This window comes from Physeter macrocephalus, chromosome 2 (genome assembly GCF_002837175.3).
Source record: "Physeter macrocephalus isolate SW-GA chromosome 2, ASM283717v5, whole genome shotgun sequence".
NCBI classification, from domain to species: Eukaryota; Metazoa; Chordata; class Mammalia; order Artiodactyla; family Physeteridae; genus Physeter; species Physeter macrocephalus.
The window spans coordinates 22488446-22507536 of NC_041215.1; the positions used below are offsets into that span (position 1 = coordinate 22488446).

At 63.8% G+C, this 19091-nt stretch overlaps 1 protein-coding gene across 13 annotated transcripts in view; it reads right to left on the bottom strand.

Annotated features, from left to right (window-relative positions):
- Positions 1-19091, bottom strand: part of DOT1L (DOT1 like histone lysine methyltransferase) — a 57990-nt gene that overhangs the window by 14363 nt on the left and 24536 nt on the right. For 5 of the 13 annotated variants that reach the window (XM_055081584.1, XM_055081575.1, XM_055081570.1 and 2 more), the window contains 16 exons: positions 18580-18643; positions 17767-17995; positions 16085-16179; positions 15651-15685; positions 15072-15417; positions 10227-10282; positions 8175-8254; positions 4194-4262; positions 3567-3673; positions 3331-3372; positions 2557-2667; positions 2211-2445; positions 1811-1903; positions 915-1006; positions 423-524; positions 38-175 (listed from right to left, as the gene is read on the bottom strand). In XM_055081584.1, coding sequence (XP_054937559.1) covers positions 38-175; positions 423-524; positions 915-1006; positions 1811-1903; positions 2211-2445; positions 2557-2667; positions 3331-3372; positions 3567-3673; positions 4194-4262; positions 8175-8254; positions 10227-10282; positions 15072-15417; positions 15651-15685; positions 16085-16179; positions 17767-17995; positions 18580-18643 — 1894 coding nt within the window. Of the gene's footprint in view, positions 1-37; positions 176-422; positions 525-914; positions 1007-1810; positions 1904-2210; positions 2446-2556; positions 2668-3330; positions 3373-3566; positions 3674-4193; positions 4263-8174; positions 8255-10226; positions 10283-15071; positions 15418-15622; positions 15686-16084; positions 16181-17766; positions 17996-18579; positions 18644-19091 lie in introns of those variants that run through there. The other 8 variants (XM_028500810.2, XM_024134406.3, XM_028500757.2 and 5 more) reach the window with 7 other exon arrangements.

A 19091-nucleotide genomic window follows, 5' to 3' on the forward strand; every position in this document is an offset into this window, starting at 1 on the left:
CGGGAGCCCGCCCGCCCGGGGGCCCCGCCGGGCGCACCAGCCGCAGGCTCTGGCTCCTCAGCTCCCGGTTGCCCTTCTCCAGCTGCTCTGTCTGCTCCCTCAACTGCTGGTTGTGAGCCGAGATCGCCTTCCGCGCTTGCATCAGGTCATTGTAGGTCAGCGCCTTCACTCCCAGCTGAGGACAGACGACGGCAAAGGGGGGCTCTCACGGGGCGCCAGGGGCATCGCGAGGCGGGAAGCCTCCCTCTGACCACCTCCAGGCTGCTCCATCAGGGAGACTTTCAATGTGAAGAGCACCAGGAGGGCACCAGTCCTTCTGGATCTTGGCCAGACGTCCGGGCTGGGCCCTGGGCCCCGCCTGCCCCCCATCCCGCGCCAGGGCTGTCTACACGGCCTCAGGGTGGCCAGGGCGGGGCGTCTACCTCATCCAGTTTCTGCTGGAAAAGCCTCTTGATCTCCTCCTTCTGAGCTTGGCAGTGGCCGAACAGCTGCTGCACGGCACCCAGCAACCGGGCGTTCTTCTCCTGCGGGGCAGGGCTGTGAGCGCGAGGCCCCCGGGACGGGCGCCCCGCCTGACTCGCAGCCCGCCTGGCGGACACGGCGGCGGACACGCACCGTGAGGAGGTTGGCCAGACCCCCGTCAGGGCCTCCCCCCGGAACGTGGCACCACGTTACCAGGAGCCACAGAGCCTGATGCTTCTGCCCTCAGGAAAGCCGGGGTGCCCGCACCGGGCCCGAGGACAGCCGCACCTCACAGCCCCCCACCCCAGCTCCACCACCGAGGCTGCAGGGAACACTGTCCCCAGACGAGGACGCCTCAAACGGGGCAGCAGGGCCCGGCCAGCCGCAGCCCGGGGGCCATGAGGCCCCGCAAGTGAGGGGAGCTGGGCCTGGCAGCACCAGGTGCGGCTCACCTTCTCTTGGTCCAGCAGCTGCTGCAGGTTGGCCTTGTACTGAGGGGTCTTTGTGTATGCCAGGAACTGTAGGTACTGAATCTTGAAGGATTCTACGAGAGGAGCCAAGACAAGGTTTTAACTCAGAAACCCTCCAGCTGAGGCTCGAGGCGGAGGCGGGTGGGGTTTGAGAAAGACGTGCAGGCTCGCCAGGGCCCGAGTGGTGCTGGCATCACACGGTGCCGTTGTCGTGCCGGGGGCCCGTGTCCCCACACTGCCTCAGCGTGTCCTGCCGCCAGGTGGGGCTCGCGCCCACGTGGGGACCCTCACAGCTCCTGCCATCCCCAGCCCGCGTTTTCGTTCTCCCCAAGGACACATGGGTTGTGGTCAGCCAGTCTGCCGGTCTTCTCAGTAAACGTACGCTACCGATGTTGAACTGAGAAAACTGTACAGGAGTTTCCTTCATCCACTTTCTGAAGGGACGAGGCATCTCAAGGCAGCCCAGCCACACGAGCACGAGCTCGACTCGGCAGGACAGGGCCCTGTTCCCTCGGGACACCGGGCTCATCCCGGACAGGTCTCCCTGACACTGCAGACACGGGGCTGGGTCCTCCTCTGCGGGGCACCCTGGGCACCGTGGGTGGTGGAACAGCATCCCTGGCCTCCACCTTCTCGACGCCAGGAGCGCCCCCCCGAGTCTTAACAACGCCCCCAGACGTGGCCTCAGTTGCCCTGGGGCAGGACCGCAGCCTCAGACTGCAGCACGGGCCCCGCTGACCCCAAAGCCCAGGCGCGCCCTGGCAGGACTGAGCCTGAGCCCTGGGGGTGGTGCGCTTGGCCACGCAGTGTGGGTTTCCCAGGGGGTCTGCAGACAAGCCGCCCTGCCCGCCCGGCCTCCCCCCACGGGGGCGGCTCACCTAGCAGCCTGTGCAGGGCGGGCGGGGCGGGCGCCAGCAGCAGCTGCTCAGGGGGGCGCCGCTGCGTGCTGGGAGGTAGCTGGTAGGGGGCGCCTGCGGGGAGACAGCGGGTCACGCTCCCTAGACGCCAGGCCCTGCACGACGCCCCAGCTGCCCAGCCAAGCCGCCACCAGACCCCGAACCGCGACACTTTGCCCTGCCTGAGCAGGGCTTCTGCACGGGACACCCGCGGAGCCCTCGGGAGGCTTTGGAACTGGAGCACCTCCCCCCCCGCCCCGACCCGAGCACTCAGCGCAGACGCTGTCGCAGTGGCTTCTGCCCAGGCCGGCAGGAAAAGGGACAGCGGTGAGGCTCCCTGGGACCCCAGAGCACAGCGGGGCGGGGGCAAGGAGGCACTCACCCTGCGGCGAGGGTGACGCCGCCCGCGACACGGTCTGGGCGTGCAGCAGGTCCAGTGCACTCTGGGTCTTCTTGGGCTTGCGCTCGGGGTTGGCGGTGCTCATCTTCTTGGGACGTCCGCGCTTCCGGCCGGCCATCTTCCGGCCCTTCTTGTTCAGCTTCTTCTTCCGGGCCTTGGAGGGAGACGGCTTCTTGACAGCGGTCGCCCCGGCTTTCTCTTCCTCAGCACCAGAGTCCTAGCGGAAGACCGTGTGAGGGACCAGCTGGCAACGTGGGCTCCCGGAGGCAGCCTGGCTCCCTCCCCCGAGACGGGGGCCGCCCCATCTGGCCGGGGGCGGGGCGCTCACCATGGGGGTGTCGGCGGGCACGGCCGCCTTGCTCTCGGGCACCTTGGTGGGGGTGGTCGTGTTGCTCTTGTTCTCCCGCTGCTGCCGGCGCCGAGCTGCCTCCTGTTCCTCCTGGGGAGCAAGCAGGGGGCTCGTCCTCTGAACTGCGGGCACCGCGGAGACCCTCCTGCCTGCAGGGGCCCTGTAGCCCTGGCCCCAGGGGAAAGCGAAGTGCACGCACCCCACACCCAGTCTCTGCTGGGAACCCGGTGGCCCCCCGGAAGGCCTGGCCTGGCCCCCACTGCGGCGGGCGGTCCCAAGGTCCCCACAACCACTTCCCCACCAAGGGGCGCGCTGTCCACAGGTGGGGGCTGTGGGACACCCACTGCAACAGGAGGGAGGACAGGGCCACCCGCAAGGCCGTCCTCTGTCTCCAGGTGGGGGTGACCGTCACCATGCCCTGACCCGGAGGCCCGAGTGCGGCAGGAAGAGCCCGTGCGGGGGGCTCCTTCAAGGCTCACGTGCTTGTCTGAGCCTCCAAAGAGAAAGACACTGGGACAGACGTCCCACGAGGCTCAGAGACAAAGTGATGACCACAAGGCCGCGGGACATTTTCAAAGGTTGTAACTCCAACCTATCTCCCCCCACAATCTCTCAAGAAATGTGGCCAGGGTGAAGCTGCTCAAGACACGGCCGCCACAGCCGGGGGCCCCAGCGCCCAGGCCCATGCCCGGCCACTCGGGATGCCTCGGGCCCTGGTCAGCTTAGAGATCAAAGACAAATTCACAAACTTACCCTGAGTTTTGGATTTTTCAGACTAGAAAAATAGTTTTCAAGCTGAAAATGGAAAAGGAAAAGAAAACGTCTCATTAGCGATGGAAAACCCTGTCAGGACAAGAGCCACACCCCAGACCCACCGACGTCAGGCAGTGACGGGCGCGGTGAGCGCTCAGGACCCCGGGTTGGGAGCAGGACATCTGCCCACCCACGTCAGCTAAGAGGCGGGTTGGGGAGGAAGGGGTGCCACTCACTATGGTGCGGTCGATGGTGTGCAGGTAGTAAGACACCGGCTTCCCCGTCCACGACACCGAGCCTTTTAGCGGCGACAGCTCCACGACGCGCATGATGGTGCCGATGTCTGCGCACAATGGGGCGCAGGGGTCAGGGGTCACCAGGGCACAAGGGGGAGGGGTATGGCGGGGCTCAGGTCCCAGGCACGTCCCAACCGCCGGCTGGGGAGGTGCCCACGGCCCTCCACGCACCCAGGCGCCTGGCCAAGGACAAAGGCGACGAGCCCACAGGGAGGGCTCCAAAGGCCCGCAGGGGCCGATGTGGCAACGAAGCAGCCGCGAGGATGCCCGGCATCTGAGGGTCCCGCCACCCCGCACACACTGCTGCTTGTCCCTGCTTGTCACTGCTCCCTTGGGTCTCAGCACCACGGTCCTGCCCAGGGCCACGTCTGGGGACGTCTGAGGTTGTCACAACTGGGGGCCTCCCGCATGGAGTGAGTGCAGCCGCCGCTCCACATCCCACAGCGCCCGGGACGCCCCCCCCCGCACCCGCCCCGTCACCACTGCTGGCGGGCGACCCCCGCTTTAACCCACGGCAGATGCTCGTAATTGCACGTGTTAAGAACTCGGCAACACGAGAGCTCTTACCACTCAAGTTTCTACTGTTTATTCTGAAGTTCAGAGGTGCAAAGGGCTTCGAGGACACAATTCTGCCACCTGAAACACAGAGAGGGATCAGTGCCGGCCGTGCGGACACCGGCGCGTGATACGAGCAAGAGCCTGATGAAGGTTAGAGCACCAGGACACAAAAGCCTCCAGAGAAACCAGCCCTCTGAACACAGAAGAGCCAAGAGACCGGGAGTCCTGAGCTAATCTCACAGCTAAAAGCAAACAAAGCGGCGCCTGAGAGCTCCGACCCGTCTCACGATTTGCTTTCCTGCAAAACGCACTCAGGGCCTCACAGTCCCCTGGGTCTCGCCGTGGGGCCCGCTGGGCACCCCCTCTACAACTTCTGCGCTGTCTAGATGTGCCACACCCACACCAGATCCGGACCGGAACCAGCCCTGACCCCAGAGCCAGACAGAACCTGAGGGAGAACCGGGTCCGGACACACAGAGAGCACCTAAGGCTGGACGAGGCCCTAACACAGAACCAACAGAACCTGAGGGAGAACCGGGTCCTGATCCACACACACAAACAGAACCCAAGGCAGGACGAGGCCCGACTCCAGGGAAACAGGACCTCAGAGAGAACCGGGCCCAGACTCCACACAAACAGAACCGGAGGAAGAACTGGGTCCTGATCCACAGGAACAGACAGAACCTAAGGCAGAACTGGGCCCTGACCCCACACAGACAGAACGCGAAAGGGTCAGGTCGGGAACGGCTGCACAGAAAACAGTTTTTCCAATTAACTCTCGGCATGTGTGCAGTCATTGTAGGGAAAAGAAGAACCACAAGGACTCGCGGCCTCCTGCAGAGAAGTTCACCACGATTGATGACGTCACCCTCAGGTTACAGACGCTTCCCCCATCCTGTATGAAACACTGCCAGGAAACGTAATACACCGGAACGTTCCAGCGTAGGAAATACAGAACCAAATATAAAAGTCAAAGAAAACGCGTGACGAGCAAACTGAAGCAGTCGGGACGAGCCCTCTGCTGGCACACGCGCTCACGGCTCCCCGAGCCCCAGCCTGGCCTCTGGAGGCCCCCAACCCCCAGGAGGCAGCGATGCCAGGTCCCGGGCTGGCCAGGGGCGAGTTTGGGCAGTCGGCTGGTTGTGCCAGCAAAGTCACAGCAGCCAGAGGCTGAGGGAGTCCCCTGGGCACACCTGAAGAGTGTCGAAGGGAGGACGCGCGAATTAGGAATGTGCCCCCTGCAAGGCTTCCGGGACAACAGGTGCCCTGAGGGGACTTCTGTGGGCATGTCACCAGGGGCCCCGAGCCGGCCGCGTGCAACACCCGGGCGCTCAGGTGGGCCACGGGGTGCGGAGGGCAAGGTCAAGATGACCACGAGGGACGCGTGAAGAACGGGCGCGACATCCCACGAGACAACGAGGCCAGATGCCCAGTGGGCCGCATCCAAAAAGATAGAGGGGGCGTGACCCGAGGCCCTAAGGCTAGAGAGTCGGGACCGCACCGCCCAAGAGGCGCCTGTGGCAGCTGGCAGAGCAGGAATCCACGCTCCTCTCCCGGGTGGGGCGCGGGGATGGGCGCCGAGTGCTCAGGAGACGGGCCCGGGCAGGGCGCTCGTTCCCACAAAACCATCAGGAGCGACCCTGCCGCATGCTCAGGCTCACGCTCACCTGCACGTGCACACACGCAAACACACATGCAGCCGGCGGTGCTGAGGGCAGCTGGAAACTCTCTGCGTCTATGCTGGGTGATCCTTTCCCCTCTCCTGTTTGCTTGAAATGTTTCCTAACAAAACTTGGGGGACACACCCCGTTTCTGTCTCCCGGCCACAGAGGAGATCAGGACAGCATGGGGGCCTCCCCGCGGCTGCGGGGACAGGGAGCAGGAGAGAGCGCAGCACGTCTGCCCTGCCGGGGCTCCTGCGGCACGTCAGGGAAGACATGACGTGGCAATCAGAGCAGCAGCGGCGGCCAGAGAAGCCGCCCTCGTGAGCCCAAGGATGAAGACGCTTTCTGGAGACCTCCCTGCAGGACAGGGGACTCCTGCCATCTCATGTCACGACTGGAGAAGCATGGGGACACACTGTCAGCGCCGCATCCCTGGCCAGGCCCCAGGAAGGGGAGCGGGCAGAGCCCAGCGGGGCCGTGGGCACGCGGGGCGGCATATCCGACCTCACGCTGAGGTCATAGCCCACGGGGGGCCCGGGAGACCGGTCCCGTCCTGCCAGGAGGACCCCGAGAAGGATGGGCACCTGAGGCTGCAGCTCTCACACGGATGGCGACAGCCCCTGGACGAGGACCAGAGCCCGGCCGTGTGCAACTGGGCGTCCAGGGAAAGAAGCCCGCGACTCCACCAGCGGTGGCATGACCCCCACGCTCCTGGAGCAGAGCGCGTCACAGGGCACAGTCGGAGCCGCTGTCATCCCGAGTGTTCACCACACACGGGAAGCTACCGGCCTCCCCACGGGGAAGAAACAAAGCAGCAGGTGAGAAGCAGGCGCGAGGGCACAGGACAAGGGGAAACGCGGGCCCTCCCTGGGTCCCCCAGCTGCTGCCCTGCTTGTCAGGACCATCGATGGTGCTGGGACAGAAAGCGCCCAGCTTTCTGAGGGAGACGGACTGGGGAGGACAGCCTGAAGAAGCAGGCACTCCTCCGTCCCCTCTTCCTGGAACACACCGGACCTGCTCTCCCACGCTGAGCCTGAGACCAACTCACCGTGGGACCCAGGGGCGGGCACAAGAACACAAACTAGGTTCAAAGAAACTGGTCAGCTCCCAGCTGTTTAGAAGGCTCCCGCCCAGATGTCCACATTGGTCTGATGCCCCATGTGCACGAGGATGCCCCGGGTACAGCTAAGGGACACCTCATGTGTGCTGCTGGGCCTGGGTGGGCGCGACACACCCTGGCGGCTAAGCCGAGACCTCGACGCGGCTCCCTCCCTGCACCTTCAGTGGCCTGGAGGGATCTCACTTGGGGACCACCCTGCTCAGGCTCACCACGCCAGAGGGAGGAGCTCGGGACACAAGAAGACCAAACAACCCCGTTCCTGAGGAGGGGAGAGTCCGCTCAGACACCAGGAGCTCCCGTCGTCCCAAGCGCTCAGCCTTGGCACTTCCCTCCCGGACTCTTCGTGGCCTGTCGAGACCTCCCCCGTACAAGGCTCTGGCCAGATGCCAACAGCACTCACTCCACAAAAGCATCAAGGTAACCTGTGAGTCTAAACGCTTTCATAAGCACGGGAGAACACGCCCCTCCTACATGCTAAATGGACCCTGACTTGAGAACAGAGACTCAGCTTTCAGCTTCGCCCCGTGACCTTCTCCTTCCAGAGCTGTGCTGAGCAGTTCTGGCAGCACTTCCGAGACTTGGACACAAGAAAGGTGAGGTCCCCTCCCGCGTCCGGGTCTCGACTGGCCCGGGGACTGAGGGGGAAGGGGAAGGGGAAGCAGCGGGGGCGGCGCTGGCCAGGCAGCCCGGGTCCAAGTACGGGAAAGGCCCGGCCGGCAAAGGCCGCAGGGGCCGGCCAGGGGAACCCCCGTGCCCTCAGCGCCCCCAGGTTAGGGTTCCAGATCACATGGGGACACCCAATCAAGTTTCAATTTCCCATACACAGTGAAGAATCCTTTAGGAGAAGGCAGGATGTCCCCGAACTAAGAAGTCACTCCCTGTCTCCGCGAACGAACCAGACAGTCTGCAGCTCCCTTGCTAACCTGGCCCCCGCCCCAGTCCTTCCGGCGGGCTGCAAGCTGGGGCCTGAGCGTGGGAGGCGTCGGGTCTATTCTACGCCACGCACTGAGCTGCAAGGCACCAGCCCACAACCTAGGTGACAGTAAGAACCACGATGAACAGGACCCCCTGCCTGAGGCCTTTCCACCAGGGCCAAACCCGATGATGCCAGTCAGGACCCCACCACCTGTGATCAGGGCCACAGCTACACAGCCCCGAGCAGACGCAGACGCGGGACGCACAGGGCAGGGAAGGGGAGTTCGTTACCTTCCTTCATGTTTGCGAACCGCTCCTTCAGCTGGTGATCCACCTCAGGACCAAAGGCAAAGTTATTCACAAATATAACACTGCAAAATAATATTCCAGTTGAGTGAAAGGAGGTTCTACTTGCACACATGTACAGAGCCGCGGCGCCTATGACGCCTACCGCCTCTGCCGCCAGCTCTGCCCGCACCACCTCCGCCCGGCCTGGGGACGGGTGCCAGGGCCCACAGGCTGTGACTGCCACCCTGGGTGCCGTGAACACGGACACCGCGACAAGCAGACTGCCGGCTTCCTTGGTAAGGCACACACGGACACGGGCCCAGGGCAACGGGCTGCCCACCTGCCCCTCCGGTGCCCCGGGGTTGGAAAGCGGGCAGCTCAAGCGCCACCTGAGCAGAGAGGTGCAAGGACACCCAGGCAGGAAAGCAGCATAGACCCATCAAACCGCACCACCACCCGAGGGCCCAGCGCCAAGTTCTTCCGAGGCAGGGCCTGGCCCATCCTCTCCCGTTTCTCAGACGTTCTCTGGCACCCGACGGCCTGAGGAAGCGCTGCCTGAAAACGCCCACCGGGTGGTGGGAGGCTGCTGCCCGCACAGGCCCCCAACCTGTCCCCTCCTCTGCCCGCCGGCTCCTGCCCCCGTGGAGGACCCCCACCAGGGATCCCTTCTCCATCTGAACATGAGGGAGAGCAGCGAGCTGTCTGCCGTTCCATGCCACTTGTCTGGAATCTCGGTACTAGGACAGTAACGGAAGATCTGACCGGGGCGAGGACGGACACAGGCAGCAGGAGAAGCACTGAAGGTGTAAGCCAAGCTCTCTCGCTGCTGACCGCTTGGAAAGAAAGCCAGATGCAGTACGGTTCAGGTTGGGGCCGACGGGCAGAGCCCTGATGAGAGCGGCAAGCTGGGGAGGCTCCGACAGGGAGTGGAGCCGGCCTGGAGGGGTCCCTGCTCTGGGACGGAGCCTGGGGAGGCTGCATGCCAGGGCCTCAAGGTGGCCAAGGTGGGGAGAGGGGATAAGCCAGGACAGACCCTGGGCTGCCTGAACTAGAGTCACCCGAGAGAAAACAAGGAAGCTCCCTGAGGCCCGCGGAAGCCAGGATGAAGACCCCTGAGCGCAGAGGAGCTGGTCAGGGCGGGGACACCCCCAACAGGAAGCAGAGCGCCTAGGGCGCTCGCCGTCTTGGGGGCACCGTCTGGGGGCCCCGGCAAAGCCTGGCCTCAGGGCCTCACGGTGCTCTGGGCGAGCTCTTCCTCGCCGGGCCACAGCTGCTGGTTAGGGCCCCCGACGGGAGAGGCCCCCACGGCAGCTGCTCCAGAGCCCCCAAACCCCGTCTGATGGGGACACCCACGGGGTCAGCACGGTCCCCTCAAGAAAAGGGGGATGGCGTGCCCAAATCAGGTGAGACATTCTCACGGGAGAGCGAGACAAGGACAGGCCTTTGTGAACGAGGGACGCCTGTTTCCTACCTGCCCGCACAGAACCCAGTGGTGGGGCCTCGGGGCGCCGTGCAGCGAGCACATGCAGAAGGCAGGCGGAGGCCAGACCATGAGGTCGAAGGGAAATGGTGTGACCCGCCCCCCACCAGACAGCTGGGAGTGACACACCCGCCCCGCAGTCACCGAGGCCCGGCCACCCCCACTGAGCCACACGAGCGTCTCGCGCTCCACAGGTGCTGCCACTGCTGCCGCCAGGTGCGCGAGCGCGGGGTCCAGCCCGCTCCCCAGCCCCAGGCCTGGGCAGGACAAGGGAAGGAGCCACTGCCGGCAAGCTCAGGACACGCGGCGGTGTCAGCCTGGAGACTGCTTGCCACGGCGCTACCGTCCATCCCGGGGAGGCCCGACAGCAGGAACCTGCACTGAACCCGGGCCCTGCCCACACTCTCCGGCCCCGCCTGCTGGGGTGCCCCCGGGGAGGGGGAGCGACCCGGGGATGGGGAGCGACCCGGGGAGGGGGAGCGACCCGGGGAGGGGGAGCTGCGCCACCCCGCGCCATCCTGCCCCGCCCAGCAGGCCCCCGCGGCCCTCGCAGCCTCACTCTGGCCCCGCCGTACCTCGTGTTGGCGATCCGCTCTCTCCACTCCTCCGAGAGGAAATCTCCTCTCTCCAGCTGAAAGGAGAAAAGAGGGACAGCCCATCACTCAGAGGTCTCGCTCACCTCTGCACCCCACCCCCGCCTGCCCCCCAAAGAAGAGATGGAATGAGCAGAGGCCCTGAGTGGGGAGGCCGCGGAGGGGCGGTGGCGTTGGGGCCAGGCTCCCACCAGGGGATGGCGGGGAGAGGCCGAGACCACGCCATGCCCATGCAGGGCCAGCAGGGGGCGCCCCGAGGCGGTCGTGCTGGACAGAGCACACGCAGCGAGGGCGCAGCTCTCCTGCACCACCTCGCCCGTCTCTGGGGCAGCAGGGCTGTCCTTACGCCCTCGCCCTCCGCCCTCGGCACTGCTCTGACCACTATCTTTGCTAGCCGACTAATCTCATTGTGCCTCAAGGCCAAAGTCTGCCTGAGACAACTCAGACCTTATGAACCTAACTGCCCAGAACTGTACCATTTAACAAACCAAGAAATCTGGCTTTGTAATTCTTCAAAAAAAGGCTATCATCCCACTCCTGGGTGTCCACCCCAGAGAAGTGAAAACAGACCTCCACAGGAAAACCTGCACACCCCTGTCCACAGCAGCAGAGGTGGGGACCCACATGTCCGTCATGAACGGGAACAGATAAACACCCTGTGGTCCCTCCACACACGGGGGCATCACCCAGATATAAAAAGGGGTGAAGCCCCGACACTCGCTGCAACCCCTGAGAACACGACGCTCAGTGAGAGAAGCCAGACTCAGAAGGACGCACAGGGTGTGATTCCACTGATGGGAAACGTCCAGGACAGGCGGACCCACAGACAGAGCGTCTCTGGGGGAGGGTGGAGGTGGCTGCTGGCGGCCCCCGTCTGCATCCCACAAGCCACCAGGTGACCGGAGGCCCTCCAGGTGGTGATGGGACAGCGCCGCCCGGCAGGGCTGGCCCCTGAGCCTGTCTTGGGACGGGCAGGAGGGGAGACCCCAAGCGCAGGAGCCCGTGAGTGCCACGGCGCCCAGGCAGAGTGGCTGCAGCACACAGGAGGCACCCAGGGACACGAGGGGCCGAGCCCCACAGGGCAGAAGGGAGACGGCTGTCCTAAAACACCCGGGTGCCGTGGGAGGTCTGCGTCCCGGACGTCCGCGTCTGCTCGCTGGGTCCTCTCCCCTTGTGAGGCTGCCACGGTTCCCTGCGCGCAGCCCAGCAGGCTCGGGGCACTGACCCAAGTCCAAAGTCCTTATGATGCCGCACAGGAAAAAGCTCAAGCTGCAGGCCTGAGGCCGTGTCCTGGGAAGGCCGCTCGGTGTCTGGAACCAGACCTCGGGGGCTCCCTGTGCACACACTCTCTGGGAAAACACGGGGTCCACACGGGCACCTGCTCTCCTCCCGGAGTCTGGGGTCTCGGCTGACCGGCCCCCAGTGAGAACCCTGGGCTCGGTCTCTGTGGCCAAGAGAGCAGACCACAGCCCCCGGGCACTGGGTCTCGTGAGCCTCCCTGGGGCCCGCACCTCGCTCGTGCTGTCACGTCTCGTTTGGGGGAGTGAAGCACGTCCTACGGAGTCTGGAAGCTTGCGCCTGGTCCCCTGGGCCCACCCTACGCCTCTTCCCTCTGCTGGTTTGGCTCCGTCCTGTCTCTGAATAAACCACAATGTGAGGACGACGTCTGCTGAGTCCTGGGGTCCCACAGGCTCGTCCTGATGCGGCTTCTCTCTCCACGGGGGCTCACCCATCCAAGCCACACCGTTTCAAGCCACAGCGCCACTGCTCTGTTGTGGCCTCACGTTCAAGGCAAGAAAACAGCCACTGTCCCGGCTCCGCCGCCATTCGCCTCTTGATACAGACTGGCCGAGTCGGCTCTGTGTTGCTGGGGCCAGTGTGCCCGAGTTAACCGTGGCAGGAAGATGTCACCCCCACCAAGGACCCGTGACTGGCCCCAAGGTAACCAAGACCTCCAGTGTGGAGAAACGCACACGGGCATAAGAGAAAACGGACCCCAGCCCACACAGGCACAGGGGCTGCCACCGCCTGCCCAGGGACCTGGCCGGGGGCACCTTCCCACACGGCACTTCTGTGAGGCTGCCACCGCCCCAAGCACGGGAAACCTGTGTGCCAAGCCCACTGCCAGGGGCCGACAGCATGGGGTCACCCGGCTGTCGCCAGGCAGAGGGGGCGCCCTGAGGTGTGACAGACGTAGGCAGAAGCCGGGCGTAGGGAGGGCCCAGGGGCTCTGACGGGAGGAGAGCTGTGGGCTGCAGGGCCAGGCAGGGACCGAAGAGGCGGCTCAGACGCCAGGAAACACACTGGGCTCGGAGGCTCCTTCCTGCTGGCTTCGTTTCCCCGCTCAGTTACTAAGTGACAGAGGCAGGACCCTGCCCGCCAACCAGGGCACCTGCTCCCAGCCACAGACAGCCGCAGTGGGGGCACCTTTCCAGACCCAGCCGGCAAGCTCCTGCCAAATCCAGGCGTTGGGCAGGGACTGTCGCCACACCCTCCTGGAGCAGGGCCACGTGGACGCCAGAGGCACAGCTGGCTGCCGCCCCGGACACGGCCGCCAAGGCCGTGACCAAGAGTCCTCTGAGCCGAGTTCTGCTCGCAGCCACCTCGCGAGGCCACAGAGCAAGGGCAACTGACAAGTGCCCTGGACCTCACAAGGTCAAAGAGCAAGAAGGTTTACACACAGGGAGCCCCGCCAATGAGCCAGCTGACGTGCCACTGACCCCCAAACACCCACCAGGCCAGGTGCTGCCGCCCAAAGGTGACGAGGGGAGGAAGGGAGGAGAGGTGACCCGCCGGGGCGGGCAGCCCACCAGCCTCACCCCCGCCTCTCCCTCCAGCCGCGGGGATTGTACCAGCAGCTAGAACCACACTCCGAATAAAGCAGCGAAGGCTGCCCGCAGATCCATCGGGGCATCCCTGGGACCTGCGTCAATGCAGACTTCTACGCTACGGGACTGAACTGCTTGGCCCTCTCACCAGAAGCAGGAGGCACTTCTTAAATTTAAAAACCTATGTTTTAGGAGGTCACGAGGTCTTAGGAAAACGGTAAACCATCTAGGAACTCTTAGCAGCATGCCGGTGGATCTAAGGGACTGGGCAAGAAGAAGTTTCCTGGAAACAGAAACCATCTGGACTGACTGCCCTCAGCCTGAGCAATGAACACCAGAGGACTTCAGATGCAGGAGGGACACAGGAGGCCAGAGGATACACCTCTTGCTTTTCACTGAGGGGAGAGAATCGCACATGAAATCCCACCAGGAAAAAGGGGAGGGGAGCTGGGCCCAGCCCGTAGATGTGCAAGTCCTGGTCCAAGAAGAGCAGAGCAGAAGCAGAGAGGGCACGGCCGAGCTCACACCACGAGGTCACAGCACCCTGATGCCAAGGTCAGGCATCACGAGAAAGGAAAACTACAGACCAGCATCCCTCTTGGCTGCAAATACCCTCAACATAATAGGAGGTATACCCCAGGGCCAGGTGGGATTTACGCCGGGCGTGGAAGTACATCAACCTTTGTACTCTGTCCCCTCAACAGGCCAAAAAAGAAAATCACACAATGCAAAAGCAGCTTTAACAAAACCCAATACCCATTCACAATCAAGATTTTCAGAAGAAAAATAAGAACAGAGGTGAACTTCGTCAACTTTAAAAAGAACATCCACAAAAAAATTGAAAGCTAACATCACACCCATGGTGAGAAGCTCGAGGCTTTCCTGTTAAGATCCGGGGCAAGGCAAGGATGTGCCCTCTCATCCCTGCTCTTCAACACCATACTAGAAGCCCCGGCTAATGCAATAAGACAAGAAAAGGAAAGGGTACAGATTGGGAAGGAAGACGTAAAACTGCCTTTGTTCAAAGGTGATGTTATCGTCTATGTAGAAAATCCAAAAGAATCAACAACAACGACGACAACCCTGGAACTAATACAGCAACTACAGGAAGGTTGCAGGATGAATGTATGGCTGTACGTCAGCACAGCGCAGACAGAAGTCAAGTGCAAACCCCCCAGTGTGGCCAGCACCTCACTGAAGGAGGAGAACGAGGCTGGAGGCCCGATGCCACGCGGTTCAGGACTGACTCTCACGAAGACGCAGCTGTCAAGACACTGCGGTGCCACTGAGAGAGCACACGGGGAGAACGTGGGACGGAGCAGAGCAGAGCGGCCGCTGGCCTCGGACGAATCAACAAAGACGGCTCAACAGAGAGAGGCAGCCCTGCAGTAGATGGGGCGGAGCAGCTGGATGTCTGCACACGGAGAAATGAATGTAGACGCAGACCTCACGCCCTCCAAAAGAAGTAACCAGAAAGAAACCACAAACCTACAGGCAAAACGCACAGCCACAGAACTCCTATACGATACCGTGAACGTAAATCTAGGTGAGCTGAGGCTTGGCTTTTAAACACAACACCGAAAGCACGACCCATGAAAGGAGAAATGGCTAGGCTGTTCTAAGAGCCTGGAGCCCCCTCTCCTGCGCCCCCATCTGCCTCCCACCTACAATTACGTGACCCACTCTGGGTCCCCGAGGCGACGGGGACGCTGACTCTGGCCCCACAACCCTGCCCGCCGGACGGCGCAGGGAGAGCAGCGAGCACGGCAAGGAAGTCCGGGAGGGGGCATCAGGACCACGTCACAGCCAGCTGGGGTCTAAGTGACCTGGGGGGCGTGAGATGGGAAGTGGTGGGTGTGGTGAAGATCCGGTTGCAGACCCCGCCCCCGCGATGCCCCAGCAGCGTCCCAGGGGGATGGTGGCTGCATGGCGGCCCTGCGTCCACAGGCAACCGAAACCTGGCAGAAAGACTGATGAAGCCTTGAGCACAGAAACGCACTCGAGCCGAGGATGCGGACGCGGACACCCTGGGTAGGAGGAGCAGAGAGAGAGGCCAGAGCGTCCAGGATCCAGGAGCGAGACCCGAGGAACCTCGGCGTCGAAAGGCCGGGCTGAGCGATGCTGAGTGAGGGGCAGAGGGGCAGGCGGCACCGGGACAGCCGGGGGACTCATCCGCTGGGCCCCACGCTGCTGCGGGGGGCAAGCAGGAGAAAGATGCCCTCAGCCGGCCCGCGGACGGGGCAGAGGCCGCCTCGCCCGCACCCTGCCGCCCCCACTTGCCGACCTGGGAGGGGCGCTGCCTCTGAAAGAGCCGGTGCTCCGAGGCCTTGCCGGTGCCTGGGGGGCTGCGGAAGAGAAACGCCACGTGGGCCACCTCTGTTCTCTGAGCGCCCGCAAGGACCCCCAGGAGGGAGGATGAGAGTGGCCGGCAGAGGGTGGAAAGCGGTGGGGAGGGGGCTCTGGGTGGGGGAGCTGCCCCCGCCCCCGGGGGCGGAGGCTCAGGGCAGGCACTGCACCAGCAGCCACGGGGCATGGAGCGGTGGCACTCACTGTGTATTCTGCATGCTTTTTTCCATACCATTTCATCCACTTCCTGAACTCTCGGTCCATGGTCTGCAAGGGAGCCGAACCAGACAGTCCGTCAGGAACCAGGCAGCCGGGATGGCACCCACGGCTCCCCAAGCCCCCTTCCCTCCCCTTGCCCGCCCGCTCCGGGGTTCCTGGCAAAGGCTTCCGACCGCAGGGAACCCAAGTCAGCGGGCGTGCGAACCACAACTCTAAACACGTTCCTGTGGGGACGACACCGCTCAGACGTGTGCTCTCCCCAGACCCTGCCGCCCCCCAGGCAGACGCTGGCACAAGGATGACGCTAACTGACCCCACGGCGCTGGGGGAACTCCCCTCCCCTTGACCCCTGGCACAGGCCACGCCCTTGCCCCACAGGCCACCACAAACCAAGGTTAGAAAGAAAAGTGACAGATGCAACCATGCCCGGGGCCCAGAAGCGCTCACCTCCGCGTACTTGGCCGGGATGTCAGCTTTCTCGACACCATAGTGATGTTTGCAGTTGGTAGCCGCGGCGACCTGCAGCACAACCTGGCCCACTCCTTCAGAGAGAGAGAGAGAGAGAGAGAGGGAGAGAGACAGCAGCAGGTGTCAGATGTGCCCTGTGACAGGGGCCACACCCCAGCCACCAGGGCGATGGCCACAAGGTCACCAGGCAGAGGCCACGGTCTCTCAGCGAAGGTGCCCGAGAGCTCTCCGAGGTCACAGAATGTGTTCAAATGCCTCAGGCCGTGGGCTGAGCCGCCATCAGGGGACAGCCATCTGGGTTCCACTTCATCATCCAAGGACAACACTCCACGGCCCCCCAACCAGAATCCGTCCTTGGTCCACGGCCCCACGTGGCATTAACTGTCCAGACACAGACCCAGCTATGCGAGACCCAGGAACCCCTCGGGAAGGCTCCCGCCCGCCCTGGACACACCACGGTTCCACTACACAGCCAGCTCGCATCCTCAGCCGAGTCTGAAATGGGCTCAGAGAGGGGCGGGAGAGCCCCGCGCCGCACACACCAGCAGGATGTAGGCGGAGTCTGCGGGCATTTAGCCTTCACGACAAAAGGAAGCTTTTTAAATGGTCTCTCCTTGAACTTAGATCAGTTGCACTTTAAATAAAGTGTCAGGAGCCCCTTGATTTCCCAATTTGAATAGAATGTACTCCAATGATGAAAACAAACCTCTATTCAGAAACGGCGGGGTAAACAGGGGAGAGGATGTGCGGTCCCTCCCAGGGGACAGGGGGAAGGTGTGGAGAGCTCGGCCTGAGGAGGCTGGCGCTTCTCAGAAATCATAAGCCTTTTGACACTAGGGGAGTTTTACAGGCTTTTAGAGAAATGACCTTTGAAGTACGTGCATTCTTATTAAAATATGAGTCGTACACTTAAAAAGGACTTAAACTGCTGATGACACCACGAAAGAAGCCATCTTCGCCCCATCTGCAGGGCCCCTGCCCGGCTGAGACGGGACTTTCGGGTCTGTGAGCAGGTCACATGGGATGGCAGAGATGCCCCAGCGGGCTGTGCTGGGGGTTCCTGATGGAGCCGCCCAACGACATGCCAGACAGCGCCCCCGTCAGCCCGTGACCTCATGGGTCCCACCAGGAACCAGTCAGCCCAATGCTTACTCAGGCAGCATGGAGTGCCACGTGTGCATCTGTGCAGAAGGACGCCCTGTGAGCAAGTAGGGGGGCCGCTTGGGCTGGTGAGTGCGCGAAGTGGGGAGGGACCGCCAGCAAGGTGGGGGCTGGTCCACCTCGGTGGTCCCTGGGCCCACCTGTGGGCCAAGAGCCAGGAGTACGCCCAGGAGGGAGCAGGAGGGAGTGCGGCCACGAGGCCAGGGAGCAGGGCTCTCCTCTCAGCAGGAGCAGGCACGGGGGTTGGGGGAGCGGGGGGCGGGAAGCAGAGCCGCAGCTCAGCGCTGGCGGCTGAGCGGAGCCCACAGACCTTCTCAGGCTGGCTTAGCAGGAGTGAAGGGGCAGGTTTCTGGGCACCGGAAAGGCGGGCTTGATTTGCGGCCTGCCAGGTGGGGAGAGGGGTGTGCTGACTCGGGACTGCAGGGTCGGGCCCCCCCCCCACTGCCTAGTACTTGCCCCGGACCCCTCCCAGCGGGCACAGGGGCATGGCCCACACTCACCGCTACCCAGGTCCACAAACAGGTCGTCCTCGGTCATCTTGATCTCGTCGATCATCTGGGCGACCAGGTCGAAGGAGGTCTCCCCGTATACCTCCGGGGAGAAGGGCTCGTAGTTGTTGAGTTTCTCGGGGTCGGTCACCGAGTGGTTGTAGACCTGCTGCAGGATGTGGCGCAGGAGCCCCGTGGACGGCCGCGTGTTCAGCTTCATGGGCTGTGTGGTGCCCTTCCACTGCGGCACAGGGGGCGCCAGTCGGTCCACCTGGGCCCCGCCCCGCCAGCCGTGCCACTGCCCCCAATGGTGATGCATGTGTGCGGGAGCGTGTGTGTGAGCCTGTGTGTGGATGTGTGTAGTATGAACCTGCATGCATGCATGTACCCGTGCGGGGGTACGCGTGCACACATGTGCACCCCTGGACCCAAGCAGTGTGAACTCCCCAGCATAGCTCCCCTCTCCTAGCTGGTCTGTCCCAACGCCCAGAGCACCCGAGGGGTGGGTGAAGGACAGAGAAGCCCCAGGAAGGCTCCCCGTCACCCGCCCGCCTGCCGTGGCCCCCGCGGGCACCCCAGGGCCCGGGACCCCTTCGGAAGTAACGAGGCCGGCTCAGTCCCAACCGTCTGCGTCACAGCGGCTGTGGTTCCCCACCCCCTCCCCACTGCACGGTCCAACGCCCTGGGGTGCTGCAGGCTCTGCACTCCCAGGGCCTCAGGCGCCAGGTTGAAGCACCCAGGCGACTCGACAGGCAATGGGGTCCTGAAGCACAGCGTGGGCCCAGAGGAGGAGGCGGGCCCGAGGGGCGGGTGAAGACCACATACCAGCTGGTGGATGCTGTCGATGGCACGGTTGTACTTGTCACAGAGCCTCTGCATGCTTTCGAAGCTGAAAGAGGCAGGGGATAGCTGCTGGCCGCTGCCGAGCTCGGAATAAGCCACCGGGCCTCGTGGGAGGGGGCAGAGGTCCAGGGGCATCATGGGGCCTCAAGACCAGTGCGGAGGGGTCGGCTCACGGGTCAAAGCCTCGGGCAGCAGCGCCCTGCAGGCTTTGGGTGAGGAAAGGCCGCAGAGAGAGGCGGGCGGGACCAAGGCCGCCTCACCCCCAACCCGTGGATGCAACGAAGTCCCACCGCCCCAGGGCTGGGCCGCCCCTTCCCTGTCCTAGCCGGGAGGGTGTGGGGCGGGGGGAGCCTCCATGTTTACCCCTCGGCCTAACTTGAGTGGGCGGGGGGACAGCCAGGGCACCGAGGGCCACGCGCAGGCAGAAAGGGCTCCGGCTCTGCTGGTCGGTTGGAAGGGGATGACGGCCGACACCCTGGCTCTGCAGAGTAGGG